The 18,505-nt window shown below is 33.2% G+C and overlaps 2 protein-coding genes across 2 annotated transcripts; both read left to right on the top strand.

Annotated features, from left to right (window-relative positions):
• Positions 1–2,546: 2,546 nt before the first annotated feature.
• Positions 2,547–3,137, top strand: LOC147386801 (zinc finger protein 6-like). Its single transcript, XM_086424615.1, has one exon. It carries the CDS (start codon positions 2,547–2,549, stop codon positions 3,135–3,137), a length of 591 nt encoding a protein of 196 aa, XP_086280741.1.
• A 13,474-nt stretch (positions 3,138–16,611) lies between these two features.
• On the top strand, positions 16,612–17,842 carry LOC147386800 (zinc finger protein 3-like). Its single transcript, XM_086423905.1, has one exon. The coding sequence runs from the start codon at positions 16,995–16,997 to the stop codon at positions 17,769–17,771; it is 777 nt and encodes a 258-aa protein (XP_086280031.1). The 5' UTR covers positions 16,612–16,994; the 3' UTR covers positions 17,772–17,842.
• Positions 17,843–18,505: the final 663 nt, after the last annotated feature.

The following is an 18,505-nucleotide window of genomic DNA, read 5'->3' as shown; positions in this document are numbered from 1 at the left end:
GAAAGTTATATTTGAAAATTGCTGAAATTTCTTACTCAAATTTTTTATTTCAAAAAAGTTGTGGACGAAAGTTTTGTTTCAGAAAATTCGTATTTGAAAATTTCTAATATGGAAATTGCATAATTTTCTATTTTGGAAAAACATATATTCATAAATTTCTAACTTAGAAATTTAACATTTTAAAATATTCCTAATTTAGAACATTTTACATTTTCTTATTTAGAAATTTCATGTTCATGAAAATTTGAGATTTTCTAATTCAAAATTTTATATTTTTTTCAAAACTTTCTATTTTGAAGAATGTATTTTTATAAACTTCTAATTTGGGAATTCATCAGATATTCTTCAAATTCTAATTTAAGAAATTTCAAATTTCTTATTTAGAAACTTCATAAGTTGTGAACCTAGCAGTTTTGTATTCATAATTTTCCTATTTTGAGGATTTTCATGAGTTTCTATTTGAGATGATTTAGTAAATATTGCCATAAGAATTCTAGAATATGGGATGAGATTCAGGCTTTTTCATAAGTTCTTCTTTTTTTGTGTAAAATTCGAGAAATCATGTAACAATTGAATAATCTTAATCATAAGATTCGTTTGGCAAATCCGATATAGATTAATGATGATTGAACCCTATTTTGACTTGTAATCTTTGTATGTTGACTATAGGATAGTTTTGGATCGTAGTAGAAACCGATTATCTTGATCGGACGGGTTCAGTACCTAACACCTTCCAAAATTCGTAATCTGACCTCTTACCCATTTCTCTTATCCGTAGATCGATCCGGCTCCATTTGGAGCTATTTGTGGTTCCTAGACCTAAACTAGGTGGTGACTCCCATTTCTCAAAACATCCCCATTTTATCAATCGGACTCCTGTAAATTATTTAGTGAAAAGAATCGTGGCGATTTTACTCATTCGCCTTCAAATGAGAGTGACTCTTATATTTATAGATTTAAATATAATTTAACTTTCCAATTGTACCCCAACTTAAAGAGATTTGATTGGTTTGTTTAAAGGTTAAATTTATCCAAATCTAATTTCAAGGATTTTTGGGATTGTTATTGGGACAAACTCATTCATTTGGGTGTAAGGCCCAATATTTAATATGTGGATCACTTGAATTTGTTGGACCATGAGTTTTATCTGTAAAAGTCTAAAATCCAAAATTTTGTAAGAGGTACGTTTCTAATTAACGGATTCAATTTGGATGCGAAGCCCATTTATAACTTTAGAGACTTCATTTTTATTTATAAAATTTGTAAAGGCCTCCTCAAAATTTTAGTGCCTACAAACAAAATCTTTTACACGCACATCAAAAGATCTACCCAATATATATTCATTCGTTGATGAGCCAATTAAAGTCCATAACAGAACATTCCAGTGTACATCAAATTCTCTTCGCATGTTCCACAAATTCCTGCTATGGAATTTTAAGTGTCATAGATCTTTTTAGTAGAGACGTGTTGCTTCATGAAGTCTTCTGACATCGTTTTGATGCAAAGTTCTCACATCAAATTAGGACTCCACTTTTTGAAGTACGTTTAGTAAGTATATACAACGTGATATATGTCATATGTTTGAAGAATAATAAAGGAACAAATCTCCCAAAGCTAAAAATCTTTATCCACACTCCACAAACTCTCACTTTTTATGGTAACATTTCATGGTATAAGATGGATGTTAGATGATGGTACTAAAAAAAGGGTAAATTAGAAATACTCCCTAGTGTATATATTTGAGATAGCCCCTATTGTTATTAAACAGATGGTATAACACTTGACCTTAGTCTACCTTACAAACTAATAAAAATGAACTGAAATGCCCTCAACTTCAACATCTAGTAAAAATCCTAGTTATCTCTCTCAACACCCTTCGTAGTTAAACTCTTCCCCTAAATTAGTTTAGTTTTTTTTTTTTTTTTTTTTTTTTTTTTAACTTATTAGACCTATAGCTAGTTTATAACGCATTCTATTCAATCTCATCTTCAACAATATCCTGCCAAAAACTTTTGATTTTTCTTCTCCAAAATCCATCATCTTCAACTTCCTAGAAGTGACGTTGTACTTGAGGTTGAAGACACGACTAAAAAAATATTTAACCCTAGAACTCGAAGATGAAGGGGTTTTTTTAGCTAAATACCTAGGCTTCTTTTTTCTTCAAAAAGTTGAAAATGATGGCATTTAGGCCATTTTATTAGCCTCTCAGAGAAGACCAGGGTCAACGGTAAGTCATCAGTTTGAAAATGCAAGGGGCATCTTCAATACTCACAAAAACGTGAAGGGTTATCTCTAAATTCACAAAAATAAACCCCATGTGGGAAAAAAGGCAAGTTGAAGGTGGCCACCTCCAGCATTTAATGTACACAGCTTTCCTAAATATTCTAGTATCCTTCTTGTATAATTAGTCCTTATCGAAGAGTAAATGATAAGGCCATATAATAACTACTCAACAGGATTTCATTCCATACTTGGAAGATATAGAATTGATATCTTGTCAATAAATAATAATATTCCTGTCTTCCAAACTCACAATTCAATCAACAATGCCTGCCATTTTAGAACAAGGGTCTGCAACAGTAATAGAGCCTAATGTCTTTTATTGTAAGTATTGTCTGAAGAAATTCTATAGTTCGCAAGCGTTGGGTGGGCACCAAAATGCCCATAAACGCGAGCGAAACTTAGTAAGAAGAGCACAAGAGGTGGGTACGATGGCTCTTGGGAAACCTTATTACAGCTACCCACACACATATTCTAGTATGGGTAGTCTTCCTCTTCATGGATCGTTTAATAGACCTCTTGGAGTTCAGATGCACTCGACAATTCATAAGCCACATTATCCATGGTCCCTAGCCAGGGCACAGTGTCACAGTGCGTGGTCGATGCCAAGCATTACTAACCCACAACCTATTATCAATTATGGTACGGGAAATAGGGTCTTGCATGGGGCACAAGTGCTTCAGTTCAATGATGGTCGTCCTATGGTTCGTGCGGCAGGGGTTATGCCGGGTGCTACAGTTTCTAATGATGTGGCAAGTACGGTCGCTGCTGGTATTGGTGATCATCCTTGGGGAGGTAATCGTTTGGAAACTCATGACCAGGAGGAAGAGGAATTGGATTTGACATTGAAGCTCTGATTGTGTTTTTTTTTTTTCATCGTTATGATTAATGTTAAGAGTGTTTATCTAGGGTTTCTTTTCTTTATGTTTTAGTTGTAGAACTTCAATAATAAGTTTATTTGATTGCTGGGAAATACCTGTGAGAAAATCATTTACTAGTTTTTGATTGTATATGGAAAAATAGATTCCGACAATCAAATCTTCTCACCCAAAGGAAGGAATAAAAAAATATTCTTTGTAGTTTGTTCAACCCTAATGATAAGAGTGTGTTTGCAAATCTATTTTGTGCTTCAATGAAATAAGGATAAAGGGATTAGAAAAATATTCATGTTTCTCTAAATCAAAATAAAGATGGTTTTTACTATTATTTGTTAATTCATCACCTATATCCAATCTAATCACTGTTTCGTGCAAAATCTTCTTAAAGTAATCTGCTTGATTGAGATCGAGAAACTTACATCTAGGTTATGATAAGTGATTAGAAACGCCCCATTGGATTACTCAACTCAACCGTTCAATTAGTCGGTTGTATTATTCTTCCATTAGGATCCTTCCTATTATGTTTTTATTTTTTCTCTAATACGAGATAGTCAATCAATTGCGTGGCTATTTTGGGAATGGTTTTACATTTAGCATGATTAATGTCAGGCCATCATGTGTATAACTCCTCAAATTCAGTAATTGCATATTTTCCATTTGGTTTTGAAGTGGTGGCTTTACTTTCCCTAATAATCAACGAATGGCAAGTGCTTTTCCTTGTGTATACTTTTTATTGAGCTACAATTTCTAGACCCTATCCAACTGGGGTCAGACCCACACTATGTGAAAATTGGAAAATTCTGACAGAAAAAATTAACAAACCAAGGCCAACAAATTTTAGAAACTGAATTTTGACAGTCTAGGACCGTCGAAATTCAAGATATTCGCAGATTTGACAGCTTAGAGCTGTTGAATTTCTCCCATCCTTCATTAATTTCACAGTTTCGGCCCGTCGAAAAAAAAATTGACGATGAAAAATTCGACCCCTTTGTCAGTCAAATTTGGACTTTTTTCACATTGTGCCATATGGTAAAAGTATTGTGAATGTTTATAAATCAAATATAATTTGGGGTCACACTTTTCCTTGTTTTTCATTTGTTGTTTGCATTGATGAGTGGGGTATGTTGAGACCCAGTTTTGCTGGGTTTTAGGTCCCACTTGTTCCAATCCAAGGCATTATTTGCTACTGTTAAGAAAGAACAAGAGATCTGAGTTGTAAATTGGTCTATAAATCAATAATTTAGATGATTGAGAAATCAATACCCTCTATCAATAGTAGCCTACAAACCCTAGTTCAAATTAACATGTTCTTGTTGGTTAATGCCATGAAGGGTGAAAATTTTTCATTGGCTCTAGAACATCTTTTTGGAACGAGTTTAAAGAGCCAGAAAGACATTCAATGGGAGATTCGCCATGTACTTAGGGAAGGAAACAATGTGACTGATGCCCTTGCAAACTTTTCATCTATTTCTTTGCTCTCTAATTATTTTGTTGAAATTGTGAAGAGAGATTTTATTGCAACACCAACTTTTCTAATGCCACTCCAATTCATATGAAATCATCAAAGAATTAACACATATGCAAATAGCCCTGTTTTGAGTATTTAAAAAAATGGTCATTTTTTGCCATTAAATTTTTATGCTAAAACTCCTTTCATTTTACCTTAAAACCATCTAGAAAACAAGCTAGCATGAGATTAAAGAAATGGAAAATCACGACTCACATGAAAGAAAATAGAAAGTTTTATACATAATAATATTTTTTTTTTTTACAAAATTTTGATAGTGCATGTGAGGCTAAATCTTAACAAAGGCATTAAACCTCAAAAACGTTGTAGTCATTATTTGCAACATAATTAACTGCGATTTATTCTAAACCATTCAATGTGTGACCATAGATTGAATGAATTAGCTTGTTGCGAACGTGACAATGAGACGATTATGCTTATTTAATAAAGAATCAGATAATCTTCTCCCATGAGTAGGGCTGCAACTTGTGTGGGCCAAACCCAAACCCAACCCAACCCGACCTTGGGTCAGGTATTGACACAATTAGCGAGCACTCGGGCTTGAGCTAAAAAGAAAAAAATTTTGACTCAAAGCAAATTAGGATGGGTTCGGGCATAAACATTGAGCTGCTCTATTTGGCTAAACGCATACTTAATATAGTTATAAATTAAAAATGTTTTAAATGTCTTTTTCAATTTCTCATAAAAAATTTCACAGTTTAAACTTTAGTTAAGCATCATCTTTTTTTTCTTAAGATTTGCTTATAGTTTCTTATATGTGAAGTTTGAAATATATTTTTAGGACAAATAATTGTATATTTTATAGTTTTTTACATATCACTTATCTTTATATAAGTCATTATCATTATTAAATTGACTAATATTAATGAGGAATGAGCTAACCCAGTTCAATTTTGCTCCTTCACAAAAATATATCAACATTGTGTTCGTGCAATTCAATTTTCTTTTTTTAATCAAACTGAAATATTTTATTTAAAGGTCTTTTGGATAGTCGGATTCCTTGGAAGACAACAGATATGGGGAGTGGATCTTCTATGGTAAGAGTTCCCTGCAGTAGAGTTTAAAATCTGATCTACACAATGATCCATACAAGGCTGAGGTGTAAGATCTTGTTTTCAAGATGTTAATCTCTACTACTTCAATGCCACTACACGGAACTTGTACCACTGAGGATCCACTCCTATGGATATGCTGGGTCTTTTAAATTAGGAGACTTCTCATCTATTTAGAAAATGCTGAAGATTGACATCGTTTCACACATTGCTGATGTGGATGTGTGTACCAAAACAATAGATGCTTTTCATCAAGATAAATGTGAGAAGCATCTAAGGTTATGTGGATACCAATGTGTGAAACGATGTCAATTTCAATGTAACTCCAGCACGACTCCTTAGAGAAGGCAATTTGATTTGTGGGGCACATTAATTATTTCTAAATGTGCTTCAATATCTAAATCCTCAAGTTCGTTTTATAATATCACTAATGGAATTGCCTTCAGTAGCTAGAAAAAACTTTTATGGGGAAGTTATAGAACTCCCCTCCCTCGTAAATATGTAATTGAGGCGTGTGCCCCTCTCTCGAGCCTCCACCAACAGGGATTTATCCCAGCTTACCTGGTATTTGTGGTTTGTGGGGTATTGCATGTACTTAGAGGATTGGAACGAGATATGGTGCTCTAAGAGGCCAGTTGCCTCACTCATGCTAGTGAGTCTAAGAGTCCGGACACCCAATAAAAAACGAAAAACAAAACAAAACAAAAAGTGGTGTATGCCCTTCTGTTGAAATTTTATTTTTCTTTTTTTCTTTTCCATTTTTCATTTGTAAAAGCTCTCTTACATAGCAGAAAAAATGTATATTATAAAATCTTTAAATCAGAGAGAATATTAAAAAATAAATAAATAAATAACATATGATATATGTGGTTATGAATATTGAAATGGACAGATTTATGTATATAACATCCATGATCCATGTTAAGGAGATCATCATCACACAAATAAATTAGCATTCGGCTGCTCTGTAGGCCCCATTAATGTGTCCTACATGTAAGATATTTAATGAGTTAAAAAATATGCAATTCACCAATACGGCCTTATCCTCAGAAAAATCAAGGTTTTTGGTTACAAGTTGAAGACAAGCGCATTTAGATTACTTCTCATTTATCTATTAGAGAAAAAGTTTGGTACATAAAGAAAATTGTTAGAAGTCAAACTTCTTTTTTCATCTTCTTTCGACAAGCAAGAGTTTGTTTCAAATGGAACCACTTTCAAGAGTTTCTCTTAGGGAAACTTAATGGCAATCAATGATTCATACACAAGGAGAAAGAAATGAATATTCTTTAACATAGAAACCATTAATGGAGAAACATGGGGCTTTCAATATATGAGGAAGATAAGAAAAATGTCACTCACATTTTCCTTTAATTGAGAGATATGTGAGAAAAGGAAAGACTTGGATCAAAACTAGGACCTGAAATTTTATTATAGTTAGAATAAACTAAAGCCTTGTATTGGCTCAGCTCTAACCCAAAATTTGTCTAAGAAAGTCTTTTAGATAAGTTGCCATCTCATCAATTATTTCAACCATGGATTGCCCATTATCTCACTACATGAAGAAAGGGGTAAATTCGACACAAAGGTCATCTAATTTAGCCCTTTTTCACTTAGTGTTTAAAAGAGTCGCATGGAATTTACATAGTGTCTACGATATCTGATGGGTCTAAAAATAGGGGGGTACCCGATATTGAAGGTAAAACCCTGATTTAAAATAAAATAAAAAATTTCAATTGTATATAACTATTTTGGTGGGCTCTAAAAATGTTCAAATCAATTTCCATGGCCCTAGGCTCATGTTTCTAATTGTTACCCTGGGATAATTTCAGTCTAAAAGTAATCAATAAATAACAAGGGAATTTTACTGTAAAAAAAAAGAGTTTAAGAATGGTTGTCAAAAAGGAAAAAGGTAGCATATTTTAAAAATGGATCCAATTCGGAAGGAAATTATCTCTACTTCTCTTTTATTTTTAAATCAAATTCAAAAATTAAATTCCTTCCACTTTTGTTCTTTATCCATTGGTAAGTTTTTAATAAATTTATATGTAAAAAATTAGTTAGTTCTCATTCAATTGTTCCTTCTTTATTACAAGGAGTGAAGAGCTTAAAAAGGTGAAATGGCTTGATTGGTGGAGATGTGGTGTATGTGAACACCTTTGTAAAGCTCAATTAATAATTTGATCAAGCGCCTATGCGGTATTTAACCAAATACCTTGTATGCCACACCTTTCAAGACCTTGTTTGATAATGAAAATGATAGATAAACCCAACTAATAGTAGCAAATGCAAAGAAGATAGACAACTACACAAAGAAATAGTAATAGCACAATACCCACAACACGAGATTTTAAGTGGTTCATCCAAAGACTACGTCCACGGAGGTATGAGCATTGGAGCTCGATTTCACTATGAATAAAAAATGGGGCAAATCGATACAAGGAGTCACCTCTATCACTTAGCTTCACATTTTCTAGATCTCAATCTTCTCAAATCTCTTAACCTCTCCTCTCTAGATGTTTTTTCTTTCTCTAATTTATTCTTTAGAAAAGATTTAGATTTAAAGTTAAACTTACAACCAAAGAAAATCAAAACCCCTTTAGAAGCACCGCATAAGTGGACCACTTACATAAGTGATAAGCCCAACCCAAATTACCTTGGACTGACCCAAAAATCACACACTTGGATCATGCCTAATTGTTTTGAGTCATGTTTCAATAATCTCCACCTTGGCAAAAAAAGTCTTCAATCTTTGAAAATATTGGAACCTGAACGTGTTTATAATACCTCCACCTTGATGAGAAACCTCCCATCTCCAAGTACTTCAAGTGGGGAGGTGCTCTCCAATTTCAACAAGCAATAAGATTAAGCAAGTTCAAGCAATGCTCGAACTTGTCCTTTATAATCGGCTTCGTGTGATCTCCCTCGTTTGCCACTAGTGCAAAGTATACCTCATCCTCCTATCCAAACCTTTGAGGTGGTTTGATGATCCTTCTTGACCTTCCATTTGTTATGTTAAAAGGCTCATCAAAAACCCTTTCTTTCTTGTTGTTCTTCCCCACTAAATGCGTTACCCTCTTCAAATTGAATTTTAGGTTCTTCCTTTTTAGTATTCTCCATGCTAATAGGAATTTTCGGTAACAACTACTTTGTCACGAACAATTGACTTCCTATCATTATCTTTCTAAGGGTCTCCCTTAAACATGGAACTTTTGTCAAAGACTACATCTCTATTAAGGATTTTCTTCTTATTTATCGAATCCCAAAGGTTGAATCCATTCACTCCATTTTCAAATCTAAGGAAGATGCACTTGAGTGACTTTGATTGCAACTTATTTCTCTTATCAGTAGGAATGCAAATATATTCCTTGCATCCGAACTCTTTCAATGTACAGTAGTCAACTTCATTTTTTGTCGATACCTCTTTAGCACACTTAAATTCAAGTAGCTTAGATGGTGATCAATTAACCACATAACAAGCATGGTTAATCGATTCCGCCTAAAATAATTTGGACAACCCCGCATGTAGCCTCATACATCTCCCTTTCCATGAGAACTCTATTCATCCTCTCGACCGTGCCTTTTTCATGAGAGTTCTATGCATCCTTATGGTGAAATTCCTTGTGATACCTTCTTATTTGCAAAACTTCAAGAACTTGCCATCTTTGTACTCATTCTCATTGTCGTTTCTCAAGTATTTGATTTTTTTCCCATTTGATTTGCTACTTCGATCTTCCATTTCACAAACTTGGCAAAGACATTGAATTTCTCCTTCATAAAGTATACCCAAACTTTTCTTGAAAAATCATCCATGAAAGTGACGAAGTAGCAAACTCCACCTTTTGATTTAGTAGGTGCAGACCCCACACATCAAAATAAATGTAGTTTAGCAATCTTTTACTCTTGATTCCTTTATTTGCAACCTTGAATGACACCTTATTTTTCTACCACATCACACAAAACTTGCAAAATTCTAGCTTACATGCTTAACAACCTTCAATAATTATCGTTGGTGTAACTCTTGCATTGTTCTTTCACTCATATGACCAAGTCTTAAGTGTCAAAGTTGAGTTTATTCTTTCTAATTTTTTCCTCCGTGAATATTGTAATTCAACCTAGAATTGTGTTCCTCGAAAGCTTGTAGATATTATTTACAAGTTTTATACCTCTCATTATAACCACGACTCCCTTAGAAACCATGAGTATTTCATCCTTTGTCTAAAAAGAATACCTATTTCAGTCAAGTATGCCCAATGATATTAAATTCTTCTTGAGTGTTGGCACATGCCTCATGCTACCCAACGTTCCAACCACCCCATCACACATTCTTATCTTCACAGTATCTGTTCTAATGACTTTGCATACCACATCGTTACCCATTAGAACATTTTCATTGTCATGAGTTTCCTAGGAGTTAAACCAGTCACAATTGGAACACATATGAAAAGTAAACATAGAATCTAAAATCCAAGAGTCGATGGTGAGATTACCTGAAGATGCTGCTAAGAGAACTCCATCATTATCCAATGTTATATTTAATGTAGAGCTTGACTAGGCTTTCTTCCCTTCTTTTATCTCCATTTTGTACTTTCTATAACCTTTTTTGTAATGTCTCTTATTCCCACAATAGTAACACTTCACTTTATTCTTACTTTTAGATTTGGATCTAGAATTCTTCCTTTCATATTTGTCTTTTTCCTTTGTTCGGTCTCGTTCACTAAAACCCTTTGTAATGACTCATTCCCCTTGAGCTTCTTTCTCACTTGACTTGTTCATAGTCACATGAGAGATAAGATCTTGAAACACCTTCTTAAATTTGAGAGTCTCTTTACCAAACATGAGAATAGTCCAAAAGTGTTTGAAGGAATTAGGAGGTGATTTCAACAAAAGTAATGTTTTGTCTTCTTCTTCAAACTTCACTTCTACCTTCAACAAATCATTCAAACACTGATTGAACATGTTCAACTACTCCATGATGTCTTGTCCCTTCTCCATCCTTAAGCCATAGAGTTGGTCCTTAAAAAATAATTTGTTGGACAAAGTCTTTCCCATGTAAAGTTTCTCAAGGTTATCCCATGTTCTCTTTGCGATCTTTTTTTCTAAGACATTATACATAACTCCATCGGATACATGGACCTCAATGGAACTAAGAGCCTTCAAATCCAACTCCTCCAATATCTTATTGGACATGCTCTCTGACTTCATTTCAATGCCTCAAATGCAATTATGAAGCCCTTGTTGGAAAAGAATTTTTTTCATCTTTCTTTGCCCCAATGTAAAGTTTGGCTTTCCATCAAATGGCTTCACCTCAAACTTCACCCACTGAAACTTTCGATCATCGCTGTATCATTTTCTACCATTGCAAATCCCCTAAATAACTTAAGTTCTGATACCACTTGTTGTGTATGTGAACACTTTTATGAAGCTCACTTAATAATTTGATCAAACACATATTGGATATTTAACCAAATACCTTGTATGCTATACCTTCCAAGATCTTGTTTGATAATGGAAATGAAAGATAAACCCAACTAATTGTAGCAAATGTATTGTGCTACATGCGGCAATTTTGATGAATAATACGAAAGAGAAAAATAAGAAATAAATAAAAATAAACACATAGATTTAACGTGATTCAACGATGTGTCTACATCCACAAAACTAGAGAAACTAAATTTTCACTATATGTCAAATTAGGGTTACTTCATAAAAGTTTATAATAAACCCTAGTCATATAATAGGTATTAGAAAATTCTAATAATACCCCTGTACCATACCGCAGGAGCGTTGCCCCCGTACCCCCAACCTACAAATTTCATCATTGGCAAATATATATTTTTAAGAGATACCGTCATTCGATACGTTATGCGTTCCGAGCTCAAAACTCTCCTCTCTCCATGTCGGCATCTGCCTGCATTCTTTATATACGTGTTCTACTCAATATGAGCCACATACATCAACCAAATGCAAAGAAGATAAACAACCACACAAATAAAGAATAAGAACACAATACCCACAATACGAGATTTTACAGGGTACATCCAAAGACTATGTCCACCAAGGTATAATCGTTGGAACTCAATTTACTATGAAGAAAATGGGGCAAGTCGATACACGAGTCATCTTGATCACTTAGCTTCATCTTCTTCTAAATCTCAATCTTTCCTCTCTACGTTTTCTTTCTTTATCTATACTCTTTTTCAAAAAAGGCTTAGACTTAGAGTTAAACTTACAACCAAAAGAAAATCAAAACTCCTTTTAGAAGCACCACATAAGTGGACCACTTATATCAATTATAAACCCAACTCAAATTACCTTAGACAGACCCAAAAACACACACATTTGGACCAAGCCTAATTGTTTTGATCCATACTTCAATAGGAGACTCATTTAGAGAGTGCAATATGGCACTTTTCATTCTAAAACTTCAAGAGAACTTACGCTCATGATGTTTAACATTTTCAAAGGTGGTCGATGATGGCACAGTGTACTTGCTTTCTTTTAATGGAAGAGATTAATTATAATTTTGAATCTAGTTTGAGCTTATATTACAATGTCAATATTCTTTGTTTGGAAAATAGTTGTAAATCTAACAAGAACACCCTCATTCTAATTTATTTGGATTCTAATCCTTGGGATTAATACCTAATCTGACCCACAAGACCCTCGAAAAGCCGTAGATCAAAATTTCAAAGCTCGGCATTCTTAATGAGGATTATTTAAAGTGAGTGCTTGAGAATTGTTTTATTGTTGTAACAAATGCCCAAACCCTAGTTTTATCAAAACTTTTCAAATAATGTACAATTTTTCTCATGAAGTTCAATGAAGTCTCCTTCTTAGAAAATTGACCCTATAAGATTTTGTTTTTTTTTTTTTAAATTGACCCTCTATCCAACACTTATGTTGGTTTTTTTTTTTTTTTTTTTTTTTTTAAATTCAACTAAACTAACCGTATCTAAACGTCTAACCATTGCAACGCCGTTGTAGCAACTCAAATTCAGATTTGTTAATCTAGTTTGGTGTAAAGTTTTGATCTTCCAAAACTTGTAAATAAATTTCAAATTTTCTATTAGAAACTATTTCAACGTTCTGAAGAGTATAAGTTTTTGTGTTTTTTGTGATCGATACATAAGCCTGTTTTTAATGAACTCAATAACTTGATGTTGTCAGATAGATTCAAATCCAAATCTCTAGTATCATCACCCAAAGACTTTATTGACTAAGCTAGTTGGCACTTGCTCATATAATGAGTAGAAGGTCATAGCATTCTAATGTAAATTGAATCCTGATTAAAGAAAGGTTATTTCATCCTCATTTGAAAGTACTTGAGTGAGTTGGTGAATTGGATTGTTTGGTCAAATCGATCTTGTGAGCCGACTCCTAGATGTACATGGATTATATTTCATCTTATCATTGGTTTCGGGTCGAGGGTCAGGTTGTGGGTCCCCAAATCCGAGACTTGAATATACATATATACAAGAAGAGGTTGCATGTGCCATCCTTAATGGGTTAAAGGGATAAAAAAATTAAAGATATATAGTAAAGTTAGAGTTGTATTATTGAAAAGGGGGAGGAAAGGAAAGATAATAAAGTTGAAGATGGGATAAAAGGAAAGACAATAAAGTGGGATTTTGTGAACCCCACACCTTTGTCTCAATCTTTATACCCCGCAAAATTGTAATTCGAGTGGGATCCATTGCTATGTTTCATTGAATCTATTTTGACTTAATAAGGCACTAAAATTCATCCAAACCAATTTATCAAGTTAGATTAGAAATTCAACCAAGTTGTTTAATGACTCATGGATGAGAAATCTTGAAATTATTGGAATAGTAAGTACTCCATAATATTTACAAAATCATATTTTTTTGTTGTTGTTACATTATCATTATTTACTTTTACTTAGATTAATATGCTTTTAATTTGGCTAATGATTTTCGGACTCTAATATTTTCACTTCATCAGTACTCGGTTGACCTGGCAAGGGTACAGAATCTTTTTCATTGTGTATCTCGAGTAAAATGATCTATGGTTTTGTGCCCTTGCCACATAGCCAAGTACAGACCGAGTGAAAAAAATCAAATCCAAAAATCCTGATTCTTTTAATTTATTGAATAAAAGATAAAGTTTACATCTCCAACAGACTCTTGATATCCCATTTGGGAAATAGCGTGAGTCATTTCACCCAGGAGTGTACATCACTAAAAAAAAACTAATATTTTATTAGAAAGCTTAAAATTTAGACTTGTACAACAGCTATAAAATAAATTTTTAAAAAATTTTGAATTATTTGACATTTGAAAAACGGCTACAACCATTTTTTTCTTTAAAAATCAAACTAAACTTTGATTTTTTTTTTCACACAATCTCTTCACTTTCTAAAAACAGATTCTTGTACAAGATGGATTCTGAAAGAAATATTTATTATACCAACTCCCCAAGCAATACTTACACTTATTACAATTCAAACGAAGACGATTGATTTTCAATGCAACTTCCCAATCAAGCGACCCAATTCCCCACTCAATTTACTGGTCAATCATCTCAATTTTTCACTTAACCGAAATCCAACACCAAAAAATCTTGAGGAGATAATTTTATCACAGAAAAGGACCTTCTACTTTGTTAGTATGACTGGACATTAGTTTGGATGTAGTACAAGGGAATGAGCAAAAATACAAGAGTTATTGGTCACGAGTGTGTGATTACTTCCACAAATATAAGACGCTTCACTCAAATCGAAGTCAAATTTCTTTAACAGATTCAACTACTTACAACTAGCCCCTACTTACCAATTAAAAATAAATAAATTTTGTAGATCTTATGCAAAGATTGAATCGAGACATCAAAGTGGCATAATTGAGCGAAATAATATATTTTAAAATATTTTAATATTTAAATTTATCAATATTATTTTTTGTATGTATATGTGTGTATATATATATATATTATATATTATTTATTTGAGGGTTTTTTTTCTTTTTTTTTTTTTTTTTTTTTGGAGATTGTAAATGCTTTAAGAATTTTATAAAGGTAAACCCTTATTTTAATTTGAGCATTGTTGGAATATATTGAGGTACCAACCAAAGTGGTTGGAAGATTGTCAAAAGAAAAGATAGACAAAAAAGTATTGAGGTGCAATTTCTTCCCCTGTTACCTCATCTCCTTCTATTACAAGGACTTTGATGGATCCTAGGGAAGATGATGTCCCACATGCTAACTTTGTGGACTTAGAGAAACTACTGGGAAGGAAGACTGAAAAAGATCTTCTAAATAAAATGAATAACAAAGATCGTAGAAATAAACATACAAATTCCTCCGTTGCTATGTTACTAAGGAAATGAAGGGAGAAAAGAAACTCTAGAATGAAGAGATCAAAAATAGAAATATATGAAAAAACATATATTCAAGAGTAAGAAAGGCTTGCTCTTGAGCAAGAAAAACTTCGGGTCAAACAAAATCAAGAAAAAATTGAGACTTGCTCATTGGTAAGAAAAGCTTTGAATCAAACAAACGAAAGAGAATTAACGAATAACGTTTATAGATACAATTGGAATGCCTCAAATGCAAATAAAATATTATCATTATCGTCAAATGAAAGTTCCTATAAGAACATTTAATCATTCTTAAAATTTTATAATTTTTTGCAATTATTATATTTTTGAAGAATGTATAACTTCTAATATTTTCTAGTAATATTGGTATTAATTATTTTTTATTTTTATAATTTATAATTTTTAGTATTTTCTAGTAATATTGGTATAAATTGTAATAATTTGGTGTAATTGCTCCTATTATTTTATTTCAAATATATATTTTACTAATATTATCTGTATCCTTCTCCAACTCTATATCTAGCAATCCAATGTGTTACCCACTTTTGCTAAGGATATCCATATCCAATTTTTAAAAGATGTCTATATCCGACTTGTACCAAAATTTCAAGTAGATATCCGAGTCGGATATATATACCTCATTGTGAAGATGATGGGAACAAAAAAAAGTTAATTTTGGGTTATACATAAATCTTATTGTGAATTTAACATATTAAACTCGGATAAATGGATATTCAGATGGACTAACATGTATTCGCATGACAGTATGTTTCAGTGTAATATCAAGTTCTTTATGGCATTTTCCACCAAATTCCTATTATAAAGTTTTAAGTTCCTTGTATCTTTTAGTATAAACGCATTGCTTCATGAAGTCTTCTCACATCGTTTTGAAGCAAAGATCTCCCATCAAACTAGGACTCCACTTTTAGAAGTACGAGTACATACACAACATACTATATGTTATATGAATAATAATGGAACAAACCGACTTAAATCTTAATCCACACTCCATGAAGACTTGCTTTGTTATAGTAACATTTGATGGTATATGATGGATGATAGATAAATGGTATAAAAATAAAAAGATAATTTAGAAATATCCGTTCCAGTTTATGTAAATATTTGACATGCCCCTAATCTTGTCAAACTAAAGATGTAACCCTTGACCTGGGTCTACTTTGAGAGACTAATAAGAAAACTACCTAAATGCCCTCATCTTTAACGTTTAGCCAGAAGCCCTGGTTTTTTCTCCCTCAAAACATTTCTTCTTCAAATTCTTCATCCTATAGTGTAATTTTATTTTATTTTTTAACTGTTCGATCTCATCTGTAACGCATTATATATATTCCCAGCATCTTGCCAGAAACCCTTGATTATTCTTCCCAATTAAAATCAATCGTTTCCAGCTTTCATAAAAGTCCTAACTTGTACTCTTAAGGTTGAAAACGTGGGTAAAATATTTTACCTTAATGCTTTTTCAATTTTTTTTTTTTTCTTGTGGGTGGGGGTGAGGTGGGGTAGGGCCATAAGGTTGAAAATGGAGGCATTTAGGTCATTTTATTAGTCTCTGAGAGAAGACCAGGATCAAGCTATGAGTCATCAGTTTGAAAACGAGGGAGATATCTAAATACTAACCAAAACGTGAAGGGGTGTCTTTAAAATCTCAAAAATAAAAATAAAAACCCATGTGAAATAAAAGGCAAGCTCAAGGTCCAGCTCGAACAATAAAAACCCATGTGTGCGTAATTAACTTTCCTTTATATTCTTATATCCTTCTTGTATTACTGGTCCTACTCAAGAATCTATTATAATTCCATGCAATAACTACACAAAAGGATATCCTTCTATACTGAGAAGATACAGAATTGATTTCTCTTCAATAAGTAATAATCTTCCTCTCTTTCAAACTCACAAATCAATCACAATGTCTGCCATAGAAGCACAAGGATCAGCAAACTCAAGCATCTCAGCATGCAAAGCAACCCAAGAAGAAGAAGAACCAGATCGATTAATGACTAAATTCGATGTTGCACTTGATCTCAAGCTCTCGAATAATAACTTCGATTTCAAGCCAAAGCTCGAAACCAACTTAGCATCTTCTAAACCTTCGGCCTCGTCGACAAAATCTGTGATGATTAAACAGCCGGAGCCTAAAGTCTTTTATTGTAACTATTGTAAAAGGAAATTTTATAGTTCACAAGCTTTGGGTGGGCATCAAAATGCTCATAAGCGCGAGCGAAGCTTAGTGAAAAGAGGACAAGAGGTGGGTACAATGGCTCTTGGGCAACCCTACAGCTACACACACCCATATTCTGGTATGGGTAGTCTTCCTCTTCATGGATTATTCAACAGATCTCTTGGAATTCAGGTGCACCCATCAATTCATAAGCCCTATTACCCATGGTCCCTAGCCAGGGCTCGATATGGTCATGGCGCATGGTCCATACCAAGTATTATTAGCCCACAGCCTGTTATCGAGAGGGTGAGGATAGAAGATTATCGTGCTGGCGATAGAGACTTCCATGGACCACGAGTGACTCGGTCCGATAATGGTGGTGCTATGGTTTGTACATTAGGGGTTGCCCCAAGTGCTACAGATTCTAGTGTAGTTGCTGGTGTTGGTAGTCATCCATGGGGAGGTGGTAGTTTTAAAACTCATCAAAGGGAGGGAGAGGAGCTTGATTTAACCTTGAAGCTCTGATTTTTCATTTTTTATGCGTTCTTTAAATTGATGTTTATTGTTAATATTAAGGGTCAATCTAGGATTTCTTTTATTTATATTTTAATTATAGAAGATAAATATTGTTTATTTGTCTTCTTTTATTTTTATGTTTTTTTTTTTACATTGCTTTGTAGTTTGTTCGACCCTAATAATAAGAGTTTGTATTGTGCTTCAAGGAGTAGGTGCAAAGGAACTAATTAATCAATTTCTAATGTCTCTCTCAATCAAAATAAGAATTTTAAGTATTAAGGGTGAATTCACGATCATATTCAATTGAATAGAACTTGTTGAGCAAAATCTTCTTCGAGTAATTTGCTTGATTGAGATCAAGAAAAATCATATAGAGATTTTATGATGAATGAGAGAATGTTGCAATAGATGATTCATCCCAATCTTTAAATTAGTGCTCATAGTCATATTATTCTTGCATCACGATCGATACCTTAAGATTTTTATTTTTATATTATTTTTTTGGCCCATACCAGGTGATCAGCCAATTTATGGCAAAGAGTATCATTGGGTCGGCTCCATTTTGCACAATAAATATCCAACCCGTCATATATCTTCTCAAACTGATTCATTGCATCTTATACCAGTTTGTGGGGGGGAGGCTACTTACTTTTTATTGAAGGATTTCCTTAAGAGCCGTGATAACATGACTAGCTAGATGGCATACTCAATCTCTGACGTAACTAGTCCGGGAATCGTAGATT

Source organism: Akebia trifoliata, chromosome 14 (genome assembly GCF_017979445.1).
Source record: "Akebia trifoliata isolate Shusen 1 chromosome 14, ASM1797944v1, whole genome shotgun sequence".
Classification (NCBI taxonomy): Eukaryota; Viridiplantae; Streptophyta; class Magnoliopsida; order Ranunculales; family Lardizabalaceae; genus Akebia; species Akebia trifoliata.
This window is presented reverse-complemented; position numbering and strand designations above follow the sequence as displayed.

Coding starts and splice junctions, on each gene's coding strand:
- LOC147386800 (XM_086423905.1), top strand. CDS start 16,995: ATGTCTGCCATAGAAGCACAAGGATCAGCAAACTCAAGCATCTCAGCA.
- LOC147386801 (XM_086424615.1), top strand. CDS start 2,547: ATGCCTGCCATTTTAGAACAAGGGTCTGCAACAGTAATAGAGCCTAAT.